The sequence below is a fragment of the Delphinapterus leucas genome, chromosome 16 (assembly GCF_059928025.1).
Source record: "Delphinapterus leucas isolate spDelLeu-1000000601 "Yukka" chromosome 16, BTC_Dleu_Yukka2, whole genome shotgun sequence".
Classification (NCBI taxonomy): Eukaryota; Metazoa; Chordata; class Mammalia; order Artiodactyla; family Monodontidae; genus Delphinapterus; species Delphinapterus leucas.
Window position 1 is genome coordinate 81,921,841 of NC_143144.1, and position 20,420 is coordinate 81,942,260.

Genomic DNA, 20,420 nt, shown 5'->3' on the forward strand with positions numbered 1-20,420 from the left:
TTAGTATGAATAAAATTCAGTTTTGTACTTTCAGTCTATCTTTTTGCTCTTTATTTATTTATTACCATTTTTAAGGTCGCAGGTGATTTGTTTATTTTTGTTCTGCTGGACAAAGCTGGATAAAATTGTTTTTTTCGGGAACTCCCTGGCAGTCCAGTGGTTAGGACTCGGTGTTTTCACTGCCATGGCCCGAGTTCGATCCCTGGTCGGGGAACTAAGATCCCGCAAGCCACACAGCACGGCCAAAAACAAAAAAAGGATCTAAAAAAAATGATTTTTTCTTTTAAATTGGTTGGTTAGTGATGTTCAGAGAGCCAGAATGTTAATGTTGTCCAGATAAAACATCTGTGGGTTTGACGGTTGTTTCTAGACTTCATCTGGATATTGGCTTTTAATACTCTTGCATCTCTTTCTTTTTTAATTTTTTCTTTAAATTTAATTTTTTTATTGAAGTCTAGTTGATTTACAACGTTGTGTTAGTTTGAGGTATACAGCCAAGTGATTCACTTATACATATATAAATATGTGTGTTTGTAATATATATATGCACATATATATTGTTTCCAGATTCTTTTTGCCTTTTAAAGAGTGCCTTTCCTTTTGTTCCAGAAGCTTCGGCTCTAACTAACTAGGATTCTTACCACTCACCCAGCTGCTCTCCACCTGCCCTACATCCCCACATGGGCCCCTGTTGGGTCTACTAGACACCAAGGGGAAAGTGTGAAGCCTGGTGTTGATGCCACAGCCCTGGGACCTGGCCACCTGGGCTTATGTTACCACTCTGTCACTTTCAAGCTTAAGTTGCTTAAACTCTGTGAGCTTCAGCCCTCTCATCTGTGCAACAGCACGGTTGTAGGTTTTCTTGAGAATTTTAATGAGTTATTACATGTCAAGTATTTGGAATAATCCCTGCCACTCAGAAAGCACCAAGCAGTAGTTAGGTTTTGTTATTATTAGAATTATTAGGGCGAGTTCCTCATTCTCTCACAATGGGATTTATTAGCATTTATTCAGACTTTTTCTTGTGTGAGTTGCAGTGAAAAAGAAAGGTTTAATTTCTTTAAGAACATTCAACTTAGAATCATTCGAAATGATTCTCTGTTAGGGCCAGGAAGTTGAGTCAGAGCTCCCATCTGTGTCTTGACCATACTTAGGTCAGAACCTGTTGTCCTTGGCTGTGGGACTCAAGGTCAGCAGCTCTGTCCCTGATTCTTGGGTTCTTCCGTGTTGGCTTGAGTGCATGTTTATTGCAGGGCAGTGGGTGGAGCCCCCAGTGGGCGGGGAGCAGCGAGTCCTCACCACACAGGGCAAAAGCTGTGACCAGCTTTGTGCTTGCTGACTAAGAAGCCTTTGTTTAAAACATTCTGTACTCTCCGTGGAGAAGCCCAGTTTGTCACACTTTGGACAGTTCCCTGCAGACCGTGGGAGGGCTGATCATGTGACACCATCTCACTATAGCAACCAGAGGGAGCCCGGGGTTTATGGGCGTGGCCTCCTTGCTGCTCTGGGTGCCATGTGACCTCCATATGTGTCACTTTCACCATTCTCCTTCTTTATTGGAAGGGGGCCAAACAGCTTTGCTCAGATCAGATCTTGCACTTTCATTTCAGAAAATCGGAACAGTGGTAAGGTTACCGTGCTGCATTCCAGGTCGCCTAGCTGGCGTCCCCCTGCCTGTGACTTTGGGGAGAACGGTGCCCTTATTCTCAAAGGTGGAAAACGAACATTGGGGAGCTTTGGGCAAGTTACTCAGTGGGAGACACAAAAAGTACCATTTTATTGTTAAGTTAGGATGGGACGGAGTTGAGAATCGGTATCCTCTCATTCAGTCTGTCCTCTGCCAAAAAGTAAATTTTAATTTCGGAAAATAAGTATTCTTGTCATGTTTTGGTAAACTAGCAACCCCAAGTGGTTCTTCAGCCATTGGAATCTGAGTATTTTTGCCTTGAAATACCAGAGGAGATAATTGTGGTTCACGCAGTTCTAACCAATCACGGAAGGTTGTGTCTGCACTAATGAAGTACTTGCAGCCTTCTCCGGCCCAGGGGACATTTGGGTTCTAAGTGTCGTCACAGCCAGTCTCTCCTCCGCCTCTTCTAGGAGCCTTGGTTAGGCTAGAGTCTGGTCCAGGTAGTTTCTTTATGTCTTTCCTTTGATAAATGTTGAGATCTGTAGCCTTTCTTTGCAAAGAACTCCAAGAGAAGAAATTAAAGATGACTGGAGGCGATGGGCATTACTTCTTAGCCCTCCGACTCTCGCAAAGCAGGAGCTCCCCTGCCTGGGCAGTTAACGGATCAGAGTGACCGGCTCTGGTCCAAGCGAGGAGGGAGGGAGGTGTCAGCTTCGGGGACGGTTCTTCCAGAAGACCAGCAGGACAGGCTCCTTCTGTCCACAGAGCTGCCTTGCCCAGAGCTGGGTCACACCTTCCTCCCACTGAATCGATGTGCCGTTTGGTCTGCCCCTCTGAGCTGGTGCCGAGGAATTTGGTCTTTCTGCAGTTACAAGTGGCGTGGCTCGCGTGGATTCGGGTCTTTTGACTTCCAGATTTATTTTCTGGTTCTGGGTCATTCCCTTTGCAAATCATTCCTTCTTTTTATTCTTTTCTTTGATTAATCTATTGGAAGGATTTCCAAAATGTATTTCTATGGAATGTATATTTCTTGGGATATTAATAAGGTCTAAGAGTAAAAGGTGTGTGTGGTCCACTCAGTTTGGGAAAATAAGTTAAACCGAGTGAAACAGGTTTTCTGCCAGGACTTGAGATGTTCTGCTGTGCCTCAGGAACCATCAGGAGGCATGTATGGGACAATACCTTTCCCGACGTCGGGGCCAGGGGAGCCTGTGGGAGGGGGATCTCTCTGGCTTCCCTTCCTCAGGACATACTGGCAGGAAGGCTTCTATGGTAGTCTCTCATTTCTTGAGTTCTGCAGCCTGATCAGTGTTAGAAATGACTTTGTATCCACTCAGTCACCCAAAAGCCTTTTTATTGTGATTTATCAGTAGAATTGTTACTCTTAGAACCGTTCCGAGGTCATCCAGAATCCAAGTTACAGTTGCTCTTATGAGTGTCTTGTAATAATCTCGAATAACAAGCTAGTGCATGCTGGCTCACAGCTTAACGGGAAATGCTGTGAATGCCCTGACAGGTTATTTTTATGACTCTGATGAATATTTAAAAGCTACAGGGAAGTTCTGTTGATTACATAAAAAGTTGGGGAGTGGAGAAGTTTGCTTTAGGGAGTAGTCTTGGTGGTTGTTGTCATACAGGTTTTACGTATGCTGCTAGTTTTTGGAGAGTTACAGTGTAGCCCAGTACACTAAAAGCTGACAGTATACTGCAGTTAATTTAATTCTTCTCTTACGATTTAGAAAGCATAGCTTGAGGGTCATCCTTGTGAACAGTGACTATTAGTTTATGGGCCGGTAGTGGTAGAAAATATAGACGTTTGGACAGAATCAAAAACTGATGATTACCATTACTGCCTCTATCATTTGAAAATACCATATGCTCAATAAAAAAAATGAGCATTATGAAAATAGATATGTCTGTAGAAATCCCTTTGATTTTTGTTATTTAGCATTGGGAAAGCTAGTTTACCTACCTACTCCTGGGCTTCTCCATCTGTAAATTAGGGATAAAACTCATCACTTGCCTTATAGTGTTGCTGTGAAGAATAAATTATATAATACATTTAAATGCTTACAAAAACATCTAAAACTTAGAAAGTTCTTGTTAAATGCTCAGATCTCGCTCCTCTGAGAGTTATTATATGGGTCGCTTTCAGTCTGCTTGAGATACATTTCACAAATATGCATATACTGATAAGCGTGTACCCAAATAAAAAGAACCCACTTGTGTATTTTTGTCCCAGTTAAGAACTGAGATATTGTAATCTTCTGGACTTGTTAACTTGTGTTTCCATTATGAACAGGAAGCTGACGAAAGTTTTAAGGAACTATGTGGACAATGCCGAGAGGCCAGGAATCAGCGACCAGCTGTATAAAGCCATGAAAGCTTTAGAGTACATCTTCAAGTTCATCGTGCGCTCCCGGATCCTGTTCAATCAGTGCGTATCACCGTGCTGGCTCTCCGGTGGACTTACAGGAAATCCTTTCCTTCCTTCCTTTTCCTTCTCCATCCCCCTTCCTCTTGCTTCTTCCCCTTCCTCCCGTCTTTCTCCTTCCTTTGCCTGCTGTCGAGCATGACACAGCAGTAACAGATAACAGTCCTGGGCTGGGTTTGCCCACACGCACTGTATCTGCTCCCACATGTAGTGAAAGGCAAGCATGAGTTTGAGTCTTGAGCCCTGAGTCTGAAATGTGTGCCTATGAGTCCAACATCGTCTCCTGAAAGCATTGATTCAGAGGTAGTGCAGACTGAACACCAAGGGTTCTGAAGTTCTTTTCAGTACATCTTATAGAGAAAAAAGCCCTTGAAAAACAAAATTAAAACAAACAAGCAACAACAGCAAAAAGCCAAAACCAAGTTAAACTACCTCACTTGGGAAGACTGGGGGCTTCCTCCCTCTTTCCGTCAACTAGAATCATGTTTTGTTCCTAGAGAGAGATTCCCACATACAAGATTGCCGTGCAAATGGACGCTCAGTGTTTTAACCTAGTGATGTGTTTCATACATTATGTAGGTGAACTTATGAGTTGTGTTTGAACTTTAAAGTGGATTGGGAATATCCCAATCCACTTTAAAATAATGACTTCGTTATTTTATAGAGAACATTAGTATTTTCTTCCTATATATCTTTAGATGAAAGAGATGTGCTAAAATAAATGAGCTTTCAGTTGGTTCGCAGTATTTAACTGTATGAATGAAGAGGTGTGAAATGGGTAGATGGGGTGTTGGGGTGTTGAAGTTGACTCCCTCTGCTCCTGCTTTTGGAGCTGTAGCTGCTCTGGGTGACCTACAGTGGATGATGTTGGTTGCTGCTGGTTATTGGAGGTTGATGTTCTTGTGGTGAGTTCTAAACACAGAGACGGAGTTTAAGAATCAGTGTCCCTCTGAGTTAGAGAATACATGTGACTTCTAAAAGCACAGCCCTCTCGAAACGTATCAGTGAATCCTTCGAGATGGAGCGAGTGTGGACGCAGATTGGTCCCTCCTTATTGCCTCTTTATCTTTGTTGGCCTGAAGTCAGCTTCTCCAGAAGGGCTGGGGAGAAAGGGGAGGTATTCAAAATCCAGCCTGTGCACACCATGGTACATGTAAGCCAAAGGAGCCAGTTAACTGACTGTGTGTACAACTGTAAGAGTCGCAGATGGGAGGGACTTCCCTGGCGGTCCAGTGGTTAAGACTTTGCCTTCCAGTGCAGGGGGTGTGGGTTCGATCCCTGGTTGCAGAGCTAAGATCCCATATGCCTCAAGGCCAAAAAACCAAAAAACGTAACAGAGAAGCAATATTGTAACAAATTCAATAAAGCCTTTAAAAATGGTCCACATCAAAAAAAAATCTTTAAAAAAGAAAAAAGAGCCACAGACGGGGTAGTACCCACCATTAATCAGTGGTCACGGCCCCTGTGTTACTGGTCAAGGATTGTTTGTGCTTTGTTCGCTCTAACATTCCGTGATCTAAGACCCACGGTTTGAGGCCATCGTGCTCTTATCCTTGACTGAGATATCAAAGGCACACTCTTCTATTTTTCTTATTGTGGATAAGGGTGACTCTTGATGTGGGTCGAAGCATTTTCTTCTCTTCAAGGTCAAAGCTGTTGATGATTTTCTCACTGTCACGGTATGAAAGATGACCAAGTAAACGAGGTTTTGTTTTCCTGTGTTTTATCTTATTATTATTATTTTTGCGGTACGCGGGCCTCTCACTGTTGTGGCCTCTCCCGTTGCGAAGCACAGGCTCCGGACGCGCAGGTTCAGTGGCCATGGCGCACGGGCCCAGCCGCTCCGCGGCATGTGGGATCTTCCCAGACCGGGCCACGAACCCGCGTCCCCTGCATCGGCAGGCGGACTCTCAACCACTGCGCCACCCGGGAAGCCCCAGATACAGTACTTGTTAAATTTAAATCTTTAGTCTGAGATTGCTGAGAAGAATCTATGATAGGAAAAAAAGTCATAACCTTAAAGTCATGGGCAACAGGGCTAAAGTCTCTTAGTCGCGTCTTGTCCTCAAACTGCCCAGGGCCCATTTTAGTAGTTCTTCATCTGTCTTATCAAAGGCATTGAGATGAAACACTGTTCCTATCTTGTATAGTCTGCTGAAGGAAAAAGCCATCCTGTGTCCTTCACAGATGTCTGGGATGTTTGATTCGTAAGCAGCTCTGATGCATGGTTTTTTTGAGGTGGGGAAGAAATCACACTCGGGTTCTCATTTTCTTACCTGCAACACATCTATTACCTTGGGAGAAAAACAGTTGTGCTCAGAGCTGGAATTGACAACTGTGTTTTTCTTTTTGCAGTTGGAATAAACGTTTGAGGTCTTTTATTTTTCTTCTTCTTTCAGACTGGTGTAGTGTGTTTTCACATAATGTAGTAGCTTTGTGAAATGCCACGATAGCTGACAGTAATCCTTCCAAAGAAGGAAGGGGCGAAACTTTGGAGAAGAAGGTATTGAAACTTACGGTTGTTACTCCACTCTCTTTCTCACTATGCAAATCCATGCTTTTTGTTTTGTTTAGAAAGCTCATTTTGCTTTGAAATGAGAACAGGAGTTTTAAAACTCTGGTCCAAAGATATTTGGTTCCTGGGGAACCCACCAAAAGATTCCTGACAGCCAGGGGCACTTCTCCACTGGTTTTGTTTGTCTGTGTTTTCTGAGTGGGTGGATCACATTAACTGGAAAGCCAGAAAACAGTCGCATCCTGCGCCAGACCTTCTGACTCCAGTCGCTAAAGCTAGTTATTGCCCAGTTCCTCTTCTGTCTTTCTGTTGCTTTGTTGAGTGTTTGCCTGTTACCTGCTGTTAGCTTCTTGAATAATTAGTCATTGATCGTAAGTTGTAAAGTTGAGTATTTAGTTCATTTATAAATAATTCAATTAAGTAATATATAAAGTTTATACCTGCTGTCTTTCTATCAATTTTCTCTTTTACCCATCTGTATTATGTTTCCTTTTCCTGCTTTTTTTGGCCTTCTTTTGTATCAATCAAAATTTTCTTTTTTTTATCCCATTTTCTCTCTTTTTTGTGTTACTATTGTCATGCATTTCAAGTCTACGTATATTTTAAGGCATTACTGTTATTATTTTTATAGTTGGTATTCATTCAGCATGTTTTATATTACTGTTTTTCCATCTTTCTTTCTTTTTTTTTTTTTTTTGTGGTACGTGGGCCTCTCACTGCTGTGGCCTCTCCCGTTGCGGAGCACAGGCTCCGGACGTGCAGGCTCAGCAGCCATGGCTCACGGGCCCAGCCACTCTGCGGCATGTGGGATCTTCCCGGACCGGGCCACGAACCCGCGTCCCCTGCATCGGCAGGCGGACTCTCAACCACTGCGCCACCGGGGAAACCCTCCATCTTTCTTTTAATTTTATGTTTCTCTATAGGATAATTTTCCTTCGGTGCAAAGAACTTCATGTAGAATTTCTTTGGGTATAAGTCTGCTGCAGGTTTTGTTTGTATGAGAATCGTTGACTTTATCTTTGTTTTTGAAGGGTGTTTTCTTTTAATATAGAATTCCAGATTGGCAGTTATTTTCTTCTTCCAGATGTTTTTCTTTTCTCTTTTGATTTCCATCATTTCTGGTGAGAAGTCAGCTTTCAGACTTACTGTTACATCTTTGAAGGTAAAGGTGTCTTTAAAATTTTTTCTCTACCTATGTTTACAATTTTTCTCTTTTTCTGTGGTTATTAGCAGTTTTACTATGGATTACATAGGAATGGTTAGCCTTTTGTTTATCCTACATTGGATTTTGAGAGCTTCTTGAATTTTTCAAAATTAATTAATTAATTATTTTGGGCTGCTTTGGGTCTTTGTTGTTGCGCACGGGCTTTCTCTAGTTGTGGCGAGCGGGGGCTGTTCTTCGTTGTGGTGCACGGGCTTCTCATTGTGGTGGCTTCTCTTGTTGCGGAGCATGGGCTCTAGGTGTGCGGGCTTCAGTAGTTGTGGCATGTGGGCTCAGTAGTTGTGGTTCTCGGGCTCTAGAGCGCAGGCTCAGTAGTTGTGGCGCACAGGCTTAGTTGCTCCGCCGGCTGTGGGATCTTCCCAGACGCGGGACTGAACCCGTGTCCCCTGCATTGGCAGGCAGATTCTTAACCACTGCGCCACCAGGGAAGCCTGCTTCTTGAATTTTGGATTGATTCTCTATTAGTTTTGGCAAATTCATGGCCATTATCTATCCTAATGTTGCATTTGTCACACTGTAGCTCTCATTTTCTTCTGTAACTTCAATTACATGTATGTTAGATCTCTTTATTGTGTCCTGCATATCTCTAGCACACTTTTCTATATTTTCTGTCTCTTCTGTTTATTTTCCTGTTAATTGTCTTCCATTTCACTGACTCTGTCTTTAACTGTGTCTAATCTCAAGTTAACCCATATAGTGAATTCTTAATTTTATTTTATCATTTAAAAAAAACTTTTTCTTTTGGCTTCGTTGGGTCTTCGTTGCTGTGTGTGGGCTTTTCTCTAATTGCAGCGAGTGAGAGCTACTCTTCGTTGCAGTGTGCAGGGTTCTCGTTGTGGTGGCTTCTCTTGTTGCAGAGCATGGGCTCTAGGTGTGTGGGCTTTATTAGTTGTGACACATGGGCTTAGTTGCTCCGTGGCATGTGGGATCTTCCTGGACCAGGGATCAAACCCATGTCCCCTGCATTGGCAGGTGGATTCTTAACCACTGTGCCACCAGGGCAGTCCCTGAATTCTTAATTTTAGATATTATATTTTTGTTTTAGAATTTTCATCTTTTTTTTATACAGAATTTTTTATCTTTAGAATTTTTTATCTTACCTTCTGTTTTCTTCATCTCTCTATTTTCATATTTCCAGTTTTCTATTTTTTCCATCTTTTTCTTTTTGTTTTACAATATAATACATTTATTTTGACAGTCTTGATACAGGATGCAACTGCTTGCTGACTACAGTATCTTGATCACTTGTGGGTCTGTTTCTGTCGTCCCTTTTTTGATTGGGCCACATGTGGTCTGGTATTCTGCTGTGTTTAATAACTTTGTTTGAATACAGGACTGTGAATATATAAAACCGTCAAAGCTCCAGATGATGTGATCTTCTTCAAGAGATGATTCATCCTTTTCTTTTCTAGGCAGAGAGAGTGAGACTGAACCTTTACACTACAGAGGCTGTATGTAGCCTTTGTGAGCCTCAGTCTTATATGGTTTTCCTCTGGTTGCCCAGGGTTTTCAACTGAGAGTCTGCTGTGTTATCTGGAGCCCCTCTCCCTGACATTTTTCAGACTGTATTCTTTATCTCTGGAGACAGATAAACACTCCACTCTGCTTTATAGATGTTTTCATTTTGGTTTTCAGTCCCCTGCGCCCTGGAGCCTTAGGAATTGGCAGATATACTGGGAGCGGGGTGGGGGGGAATGGGGGAGAATGGATGAGTACGTGCTAGAAGCCTCCCCAAGTATCTGCGCCAGTCTGCCAAACCTTGCTCCTTTTCACCTGCAAGCAGAAGTTCATGACTTCATAACTGTCATTGTTTGGCACACTGTTTATACAAACCCCTATTTGAAAACCCTTTACAAAACAGATACACTAGGTTGCAATGTCCCATTTTAGACAGAATTTGTTGCTTTACAATGGAACTCATTTAAGATTACTTCTAGGGTAATTAATTATCACTTAGTTTACAAAATTTTCCATTGTACACAAGTTTTCAGGTATGGTATACTTTTAATTAGGCAGAAAACTAGTCTGTATTAATAAAACATGTGCGCTGCATCATTTTAAAATGCAAATGTATTGCTTGTTAGTAACACAGCAGCTTGAAGTAACTGCTAATAAATAATTTATAGACAAAACTTATTTACAATTAGCAGCACGTGTTTGCATACGTGTAACCAGTGTACCACTTCCTTATTATCCATTTACTGAATATGATCCACTTTTTGAATGTTTTCCCGGAACCACCAATTCTGTGACGGAAGAATTTGTATAGTGTCATTACTCTGAAATCAAGTAATTTTGAGTTTATTATTATAGTGTCATTTTCAAAAGGTTCTAAGATCATGTTAAACTTAGTTATCTTTGTGATTGTCGATTATGTGACATTATAGGTTTAAGAAACACTGGCAGGATGTACACTGAAATATTAATGATGTGATCTCTGCGGGGTAGAATTAAAGCTGGATTTCTCCATCCTTCCTTCCTCTCTCCCTTCCTTACCCTCTCCCTCCTTCCCTCCCTTTTTATGCATTTCTGCGTTTTTCAGCTTTGTAGAATGTGTTATGTTACAAGCCAAAAGGCAATAAATAGAATGAATAAAACCAGCTTCCTCAGCGTGAAGGTGTATCTCCCTAGCTGAGGGTCCAGATTATAATCCAAGTCAGCTCCCATGTTCCATGGATATCGAGGATGTTCCCTCACAGCAATTTTAATGTCTGTAGATGCAGGAGCAGAAAGTGGTGATGTGCCGTGTGCCAGGCCCACAGATCTGTGTGTTCCTTTGCAGGCTGTACGAAAACAAAGGAGAGGCCGATTTCGTGGAGTCCTTGGTGCAGCTGTTCCGGTCCATCAGCGACATGATGAGCGGCGTGTCAGACCAGACCGTCCGGGTGAAGGTAGGTCCTTGGGGCAGCATCGACCACACTCAGGGCCCCGCTCTTAGAGGCAGGACTCCCTGCAGGCCGGGAAAAGCAGGGTCTGCATGTCCTTCGAAGCCTGGACTTGAGCGGAAGGTTCAGGAGCGGCTTTGCGGTGACCATGGTCGTGGTCCCTGTAATGGGATTCTTTTTGCTTCCTCTGGAGGGGCTCTTAAATGCTGTCCTTGGTCTTTGCTTCTCTGCAAGGAGAGGTTCTCAGTTTCCATTACGGAAGGATGGGGAAGTGGATGAGAATGATGTGTTCACGTCACTCGTCAGGGCACCTCAGTATCTGAGCAGGTGTGGGAGGCCGAGGCTGTAGGTGCCCCAGGCGTCCGTCAGGCCTCAGGCTGAGCTGCACTGATAGTGATATATCTTGGTCCCTCCAGCGAGTCTGGAAGAGCGAGCGAGGCATCCAACCTTCCCGTGGTCCTTCTGTTCTCACCACCTTATTATCTGTCCTTGCCCTGTGGTCCTTTGGGAGAAAAGATGCCTGCGTCTCAGGTGGGGTCTGTGTGGTCTTCAGGACACGCCGGCGTGGAGGTGCCAGGAGGTGGGGCGTGGGGGGCGGGCCCAGGGAGCAGCCCGGGACCCGCACACTTGCCAGCATCCCTGTCTGGCAGTTTCAGTGTGGCTGACTTACTGCAGAAGAAGCCGTGCGATTTGTGTGCACTGCCCGTGCTAATTCCTTCAAAGGACAAGAACCTTCCAAATGATTAACTTGCAGCTTTCACTCCGCTGCTCCTTGTAGCAGCCTCTGTTCTTACTTTCCTCTTTGAATGTTCTTTTACTGTAGCATTTCCCAGGAAACATCTTTATGGCTATGAAAAATATTGTGGGAAAGTGATTTCCCAGATTTTAAGTCTGGGACAGAGATGTACGTGTGCTCAGATGTGTGTCACGGTTGTTGCGACCAGGGGAGCAGTGTCACTAAACGTGAACAGTCACGATGGCCCTTTCATCTCGGAGGTGAAGCTGCTGTCTGGCAGAGCCGTGCCGTCCTCAGTATCACTTCTCAGTCTTCATGTGGAGCTGGAGATCCACAGAGAAAGCTGTGTGGCGTGTGTTTTCAAGTTTTGGCTTAATTATTTTGGCAACTTATTGCCTAAAGCTGCCTTATTGTTTTGAGGTTAAAATTAACAGTGTGTTTGGTACATTTACTACGAAATCCTCTGGCATTTCTGGAAAACAGACACAGGGAGTCTAAGAATAGATACAAATGACAGGAAGTTTTGAGCCCAGAAGTCCTTTTTGGTTTCTGAATATACTGTTAGATTATTAAATTTGATTGGGCTTGGCTTGTGTCTGCCCACCTCCCTGGATGTCAAGGCGTTTAGTAACTGCAGACTTGAAAGTCCTTCCTTCAGTGGGTGTTTTATTAGGAGACACGGGTGAGTTCAGTGACGTTTGTGCCCCGGTGCAGACCTTACATCTGCGGCACAGATGACTGAGTTTTATTTGAAATGTTGCCTGCTTGCTGCTGATTTTGTATTTTGTTCTTGCACAGTAGGTGCTTCCTCGACTTCTGAAATGTAAGAATTCCCATCACGGGATCCTGTTTTTGCGTTGTTTTAACTCCTTGCGTTTTGCTCTGTGGAAATGGAAATCCAATTGTGAGTCATCTTACGTAGAGGAAATATGAAAAAGACTGGCATTTCCTAGGGGTTAGACGTTGTTTCCCAAGGGTGGCCCTTGTTGGCTTGTTTTGATCTTGGAGATGACGTCATTTGTGAGCAGGGGGTCAGCGCGCTCCATGCGTTCTTGGTGATGTTCAGCGTGACCTGATAGACCTGTGGGGTGGGAGTGGCCGTTCTGAGCCCCGCCGTCACCCTTCTCAGACTTGTAAGAACCACTTACACCCACCTTGCGGATCCAAGTCAGCATTTTATGCCTCAGTGAAGGGAGAGGCGAGAGGAGTTTCTGATAATAATTAACTGCAGGATAAACACGGCATCCAATTAGAGTTTTGAACAGCGCTGCCTTCCACTGGACTTGGAGTTTTTAGCAGCGTCATTTAACTTAAGCAGGAGCGTACTTGGGTACGTTTTTGTTACATGGGAGAGGGAACCACGGTGAATATGTGGGCGATGCTCTGCCAGGTGGCCTCAGGTCTCCTTCACTTCTAGATCCTGCTCTGGGGCCCCCATGCGGTTCTAGAGACACACTCACCATTGTGCTGCTTTACGATCCCTCAGTTAATGACCCCCAACCTCAGAGCTGCTGACAGGTCCTTAAAAAAATTCTTTATATGGTAAAGAATATGAAAAATTACCACTTTAACCACTTTCAAGAGTATAGTTCTGTGACATGAAAGACATTCACGTGGGTGTGAAACCATCACCACCATCCGTCTCTGGAACCCTTTTCATCGCCCCAGACAAAAACTCGGTACCTGTTACACCGTAGCTGCCCCGTCCTCCCCTCCTCCCAGCCCCTGAGAGCCACCGTGCTGCTGTCTGTCTCTATGAACTTGAGTATTCCAAGTTCCTCGTGTAAGTGGAATCATACCGTACATGTCCTTTTGTGACTGCCTTCTTTTTTTTTTTTTTTGCGGTACACGGGCCTCTCACTCTTGTGGCCTCTCCCATTGCAGAGCACAGGCTCCGGATGCGCAGGCTCAGCGGCCATGGCTCACGGGCCCAGCCGCTCCGTGGCATGTGGGATCCTCCTGGACCGGGGCATGAACCCGTGTCCCCTGCACCGGCAGGCGGACTCTCAGCCACTGCGCCACCAGGGAAGCCCGTGACTGGCTTCTTTTACTTAGCATAATGTCCTCACGGTTCATCCATGTTGTAGCAGGTGTCAGCATTTCCTTCCTTGCTGAGACAGAATTGTATCCCATTGCATGTATCTAACAAATTTTGTTATTCATGCACCGTTTGATGGACACTTGGGTTCTTTACACCTTTTGGCCTTTGTGAATGATGCTGCTGTGAAAGTAAGTTTACAAGTAACGAGCTGTTCAAGCCCTGCTTTCACTTCTTTTGGGTCTATACCAGATGTGGAATTGCTGGGCTGTATATGTAATTGTTTGAGGAATTACCATGTCATTTTCCACAGCACCCATACCATTTTATTTTTTATAAAAATTAAAGAAAAAAAGATTTCTTGTTCCATTTATCTTAACAGTATTTCTGGCAGCTTCTCAAGCTTGAGACTCATTACCCACCCCCTCCCACCTTTAGCAAATGTTGCTGGTTTGTCTGCTGTACTGAAAAGATCCTCTAATACCTGTTCAACATCACCTTTCCTTTCTCACTTCCTTCCGAAGAAGACGAGTCCATTCTACTACCTGAAACTAACCCTCCACCTGTGTTGAGTTCTCCCCTACCTGCCCCTTCCTTTGGGGTCCTGATGGATCCCTCACCCTTTCGTCTCAGTCTGGAATCTTCTGTCTGCACATCAGATTGCCCCTTTCACATGCCTACAGCCACCCCCAGACATCCTAAGCATTCAGCAGGTGCTTCGGGGGACCTTCTTGGCCATCACACTTCTCCGTCCTCTGCCCCACCATGAGCAGGTCCTTGTACCTGTGGCCAGCGCCATCTGGTCCTGTTCTCTGCTCTACCCTGTGTGGTCACCGTCTGCCTCTCCCCCACGCATGACCCAATGGCACTTCACCTGCAGCATCTCCAAGCCAGACGCCATCTTCCTCTTCCATTGCCTTCTCTTCCTTTGCTCACCATGGCCGTGCCTGTCACGAGCCACTGTGTGTCTGGTACTCAGTTACTCTTGATGAAATTATGGCAGAACCTCTGTTTACTCGCTACACCCTCAGTGCTGTACCTGCCCTTCTTGTTCCCTGACTGTGTTTCAGCATTTCCCTAAAACTCACATCTGGCGGTAGACTTGTTTTTCTCAGGAAGCTGTGACGTTCTCCAGCTGCCTTGGAGAAATGGGTCAGATTCCAGGTTCTGCCGTTCAGAATCTTCACAGTCAATACAGCCAATTCTCCTATAGCCTTTGATTCTTAGAGACACGAGTAGAGTGCCCCTCTGGATGCTTGGAAGCCACCCGGAGGGTTAATGCCAAAGGCTGATAGGAAGAAGCATGAGCTCCAGGGGCTGACATTCATCGATCACTTGCCGTTTTGAGTGCTTTATATTTATCATCTTCTGTGACCCTTACAGTACTCCCGTTCCATAGGTACGATCGTTGATTGTAGGTGAAGACACCTAGAGCTGTTAATGAACTTGCCCAAGGCCATGGGACCAGGCAGAGGGATAATTTAAGCCCACGTTGCCCAGATCCAGAGCCACATCCTTCCATTCAGTTCCCCCCAGAGAGGGTCACTGGGCACCAGCGATCCGATGGCTCAGAAACAGGGCCTAAAGTGGTTGTCCACATCGAGGGACAGCAGCTCTGGATCAGATGCTTTGGGGCTGTAAAGACATCAGCTTTGTTCCCTGTGGAGCTTTTCATCGGAGTGGATATGTCCTGTGTTTTTTGGCATAAAGCAATTAAAAAACTTTGATGCTATGCCAGCAGAAATTGGTTGTGTCTAGAGGAGGTAAAGGCGGTTCCATGGGGCTGGTCCTGAGGCTTCTTGGAGGATGGGTCTCGGTGATGGGCCCCCTGCATTGGCCACAGAGGCTTCTGTTTCTTCACCACTCGTGGATTGCAGTGCTAGGTTTGGGGCACGTGGGGTTTTGCCATCAGAATTAACACAGGCATTGACATTTTCACTCTGTTCCACAAATCTTACAACTCTGTGGGATGATCCTGGAAAAGACTACCCTGTGAACTAGGCATAGCCTCCCTAGAAGTTTCTAGAACTTTCTGTTGAGGGAAACATTGACCCTGATCCACAATAAAAAATGCGTTGTTGGGCGTGTCTGTGTGTGTGTGAAGCTGAAGTCTTTCATGAAAAAGTTCTAACCCTTTATTCCATGGGATGTACTCTGGCATTTTCTGTTCCATTCTGGTATCCTTTAGTCTATTCTGAACTAATGTATTTCACTAAAAAAAAAATTGCTGGTTGACAGGCACTAAATTTATTTCCTGAACAGCAAACGTATCTCAACCCACATTTGAAAAACACTGCTCTTTACCGTTCTTTCTATTTCTTCCACCCTCTTGTTCGGTTTAGTATGAAATATTATTAGTGTTCTGTGTGTGTCTTCCATTGTAGAGACACAGGTCCCTGGTGCTCAGTGAATTCCTCTACCAGAATGCGGATTGGACTGGGGTGAAGATTAATCGAATTTGAGGCTCCTGAGCTGAGATGGGCACACAGATGCGTGAGGCTTTGCCTTCCTTCCAGGGGGCTGCCCCTTGGGTGCCAGCTTCCCTGTTGCTTGCCTTTCTGACCCCTGGTGGTGCCACTTCTGTCTGGCCTTCCCCGGGAAGAACTGTGTTGGAAATAAGCTATATGGTAATCACAGTAAATGCAGTTGTTGGGTGAGTTTTGCCCTCCAAGAAGCATGGTTTTCATTTCCTTAAATGTAAAATAGATAGCTAATGGGAAGCAGCTGCATAGCACAGGGAGATCAGCTCGGTGCTTTGTGACCACCTAGAGGGGTGGGATAGGGAGGGTGGGAGGGAGGGAGACGCAAGAGGGAGGGGATATGGGGACATATGTATATGTATAGCTGATTCACTTTGTTATAAAGCAGAAACTAACACACCATGGTAAAGCAACGATACTCCAATAAAGATGTTAAAAAACAACAACAACAACAACAAAAAATAATACCTGGAGTTGAACTATACTTACTTCTCTTCTATTTTATCTAAAATTCTTCCTTATCAGAAGCTTTGGCTGCTTTTTGTCCATTTCTCAGCTAGCTTCCAGGGTCCTCACTGCTTGTCACAAATTTGTAAGTTTCAAATATTTTTGTCCTCTGGAAAAACTCTGAATGTTTTAGGGATGATGACAAAATAAGGATCGGAAATACTGTGATTTCCTTGCAGATGAGAAAATCAGGTTGCACAGGTGACTGCTGACCTGCCCGGGGCCTTGGCTCTAGTAATAGCAGCTCCCACTTGACCCCTTCCTCCTGGGCCCCAGTGTTCTCCACTTCATGTGCTGCGTTCAAGATTCCCATAAGGATGTGAAGTCTTATCAGCTCCCTTAAACAAAGCAGGGATTTATTGTGTCCTGGCCCTCAGTTTAAATGTAATATGTGATCTTTTTAGACAAGTGGAAAATGCCAAAAAGTCACTTCAGAAAAATAAGTCTCACTTGTCATTTCCCCCCCCATAAATTACAGTGTTAGCATTTTTGTCTTTATAATCGTAGGCTTTTCCTCCTTAGGCTATGATGATGCATGAGATCGTATGTATCATATATACGTACAGATATTTGCATATGTATGTATGTGTGTTTATACATACCTGCTTATACAACTTTCCTTTTTTCCACATACATTTTATTTCCCTACATCCTTCAGTACTCTTGAAGAACACCTCTTTTAAGGTTATATCATTTCATGGTTGTGTCGTAGCTTATTTAACCAGTTTTCTATGTTTGGGCACCAAGATTGTTTGTAGTTTTTCTTTCCGTAAACAGTGCTTCAGTAACCTCCCTGGCCAACCCTTTCTCTATGGCAAAGACCTGGCTGTGTCCGGTTAGCTGGGTGCATACAGATTTCCAAATGCGCCGAAGGTCTGTGGAAGTTGTGAGCAGAGCTATCAGGACTTGCTCCCTGCCTGAGGAATCTGTGCACCTCCCATTTGGGCTGTTGTGTTCCACGTGATGGCCTGGCCTTGGTTTTCACTAGAACCCTGGTCCTGTCTGTGATTCCACTTCATCCTATTCTTTGTGGGACTGAGCGACTTGACCACAGTGCTGGACGCCTAGGGAGCTCTTTGATCCTCAGAAGTCACCTGCTTACGTAACCTTGGCGTCTCTTGGTACAGGATCAGTGGGTGAATCAAGTAAGGAGACAAGAGCTCTCCTGAGTCCGGTTCCTTCAGCTCAGATGATTCTGGGCCCTGAGGAAGCAGGCCAGCGAGACGTGGGAACCATCATAGACTTGTATGTATTTTAAAGACATGGGTAGCATCAGAGCCAGGAAGGTACGCTCAGAGCAAACAATAAAATATTTTCCTCACTTTTTTTTGAGGCTGGGGGCTGGTGGCTGTTGATTGTGTTGATTGATCCAGGATGCCGCAGATGCGAGTCAGGGCTTTGCTTGCAAAGTCTGTCATCATTTGTCCGAGATGGCTTGGATGGTGACTTTCCAGGTCACTTGTCCGTTTGGGGGGAAGACTTTCTGAACCAGGATATACTCAGCAGCTGAAGGCTGGCGTCTCAGGAGAAGACAGCCATGAAGGGAACGGCCACGGGAGAATCAGCAACGGGCCAGGCCTTCTGGAGAGTTCTCCTACTAACAGGGAGGAGAGGGTGGTCCCAGACTCCGGGGGCCGAGGGCACCGAGCCGTGCTTGGAAGTGACACCAGTCTCCTCGGACTGCTGCAACTAAATACCACAAACATGGCAGCTTGAAACAGAAATTTCTTCCTTCTGGGTGCTTGTCTTAGTTTGGGCTGCTGTCACAGAATATCGTAGACTGGGTGGCTTATAAACAACAGAAATTTATTCCTCACGTTTCTGGGGCCTGGAAGTCCAAGATGAGGGTGCCGTCAGGGCCGTGTTCGGGTGAGAGCCTTCCTCTGCATTGCCCACAGCTGACTTCTTTCATCCTTACGTGGTGGATAACAGAGACATGAAGCAAGCTCTCTTGTGACCCTTATAAGTGCACTAATCCCATTATGAGGACCCTACCCTTCCGACCTCACCTAATACGAATCACCTGGGGGTCTTGTGAAAATGCAGATTCCCCCTCGGTACTTCCAGGGAGGCGGCCGAGGGTTTTCATTTCCAGTCATAACCTAGTGAGTGCAGCTGACGTTGGTCCCTGGTCACACTCTGAGGTGGGTGTGGTTGGATCTCACCTGTGCAGTGAGTGTCCTGGCTGCCCTGGAGGGTGGAGTCCAGGCAGGTGCAGGTGTTCCCCTCGGGGCTGGCTTCACCTGCGCCACCAGCGCTCCGCTGCCCGATGTTCTGGACTACTCTGATTTCACAAGTTTTCCTTACGCGTAGATGATAAGACACTTGCAAGTGAAGTCATGACTCGCATCAAAAAAGAAGAAGCAGGGCTTCCCTGGTGGCGCAGTGGTTGAGAGTCTGCCTGCCGATGCAGGGGACATGGGTTCGTGCCCCGGTCCGGGAAGATCCCACATGCCGCGGAGCGGCTGGGCCCGTGAGCCACGGCCGCTGAGCCTGTGCTTCCGGAGCCTGTGCTCCGCAACGGGAGAGGCCACAACAGTGAGAGGCCCGCGTACCGCAAAAAAAAAAAAAAAAAAAAAAAGCTGAAGAAAACATTCTAGGTCATTTGCTTGGTAAACCTTTGGCTCAAAATGCTTCCAATTTGAACTCATCCAACACTGGGGCTTCCAGCTTCCCCCAGTGTATAATGTGGAGAGCATTCGCCCAGTGTTGGATTTCTGGAATCTCTCTTCTGGCCAGAGTTCCTTGTAGGGGAGTTGCACAGTCTTCTCAGCTGTAGCCCCAGGACACTTGAGATACCACCCATGTGGGCAGACTTTGTCTGGAGCTGTCTGGATGGAGACACTTGTTTCCTGACCACCTCCCTGCCCCCATTTGTAGTGGACAGGACTTTGCAACAGCAGCAGAAATGCAGCCTTAGCGGAAAGCAAAATCATTTCTGTTCTCCACTCTTCAGCAAGCCAACCGTTTGTGTTGGCTTTCTACCCAAGTTATGGTGTGCGTGCGTGAGAATTTGTATAGTTACAACCTAGATAAGGTTCGCTTTGCTCCCTTTGTATCATATATCATGAGTGCCTTTCCGCATTAATGAGTAGTTGTAGCTGTAACGGCTCTGTGCTACTTCAGAGCACGTGCCTGCATTGATGTGCGTTCGTTTGCTTAATCAAATGATTTTTCATCATTAACTTTTCCATTGTTGAGTACTAGGATTTTTGCTTTTAGCATTTTAAGCCTGCAGTGAATGATTTCATTGAGAAGTAGTTGGTGGCATTGATCTTTCCTTTAATTTTGTGGTGGGTTTCCTCCATGTTCTTTTTTTTTTGCAGTACGCGGGCCTCTCCCGTTGCGGAGCGCAGGCCCAGCGGCCATGGCTCACGGGCCCAGCCGCTCCGCGGCATGAACCCGCGTCCCCTGCATCGGCAGGCGGACTCAACCACTGCGCCACCAGGGAAGCCCTCCTCCGTGTTCTTTACCCTCATGTGCCTGTTTGTGTTGGAGGACAAGGCTTGAATTTGGGACCGCAGGATGTCAGGCCTTTCCTAGCCACCTTGCCTGTCCTGCCCCCTGCAGTGATGCTCTCTAGTGGAAAAGCACTCCTCTCCGGCACCTGGAGGGATTGCCTTTTCCTGGCCCCTGACCTTGGCCTTCAGGGGTCTCTCCCCCAGCTCCCCTTCCTTATCCAAGCCTTCTGCCCACCTCTTCCACCAGGCAAGGTGCCCCCCAGCCCTTTTCTCCTTCCTCCATCACAGTGGATGGCTTTATGCCTAGCCCCTCATTGTTCATTTATTGGCTCATTTGTTTTAAAAATTCATTTACTAATATGTTCATTCTGTGAGCCAGGCACTGTGCCAGGTGCTGGTCACACACATATAATACAGATGTGGGCTCTGTTCTCATGGTGATTACATTTAAGTCAGCGAGACAGGTATTAATCAAATCACCATACCCACACATGTATAGTTGTACGATTTTA

The 20,420-nt window shown here is 45.4% G+C and overlaps 1 protein-coding gene across 1 annotated transcript in view; it reads left to right on the top strand.

Annotated features, from left to right (window-relative positions):
- DOCK1 (dedicator of cytokinesis 1) overlaps window positions 1-20,420 on the top strand; it is a 527,459-nt gene that overhangs the window by 115,699 nt on the left and 391,340 nt on the right. The window contains exons 22-23 of the mRNA XM_089898353.1: window positions 3,933-4,067; window positions 10,584-10,692. Of these exons, the coding sequence (XP_089754479.1) occupies window positions 3,933-4,067; window positions 10,584-10,692 (244 nt within the window). The remainder of the gene's footprint in view (window positions 1-3,932; window positions 4,068-10,583; window positions 10,693-20,420) is intronic.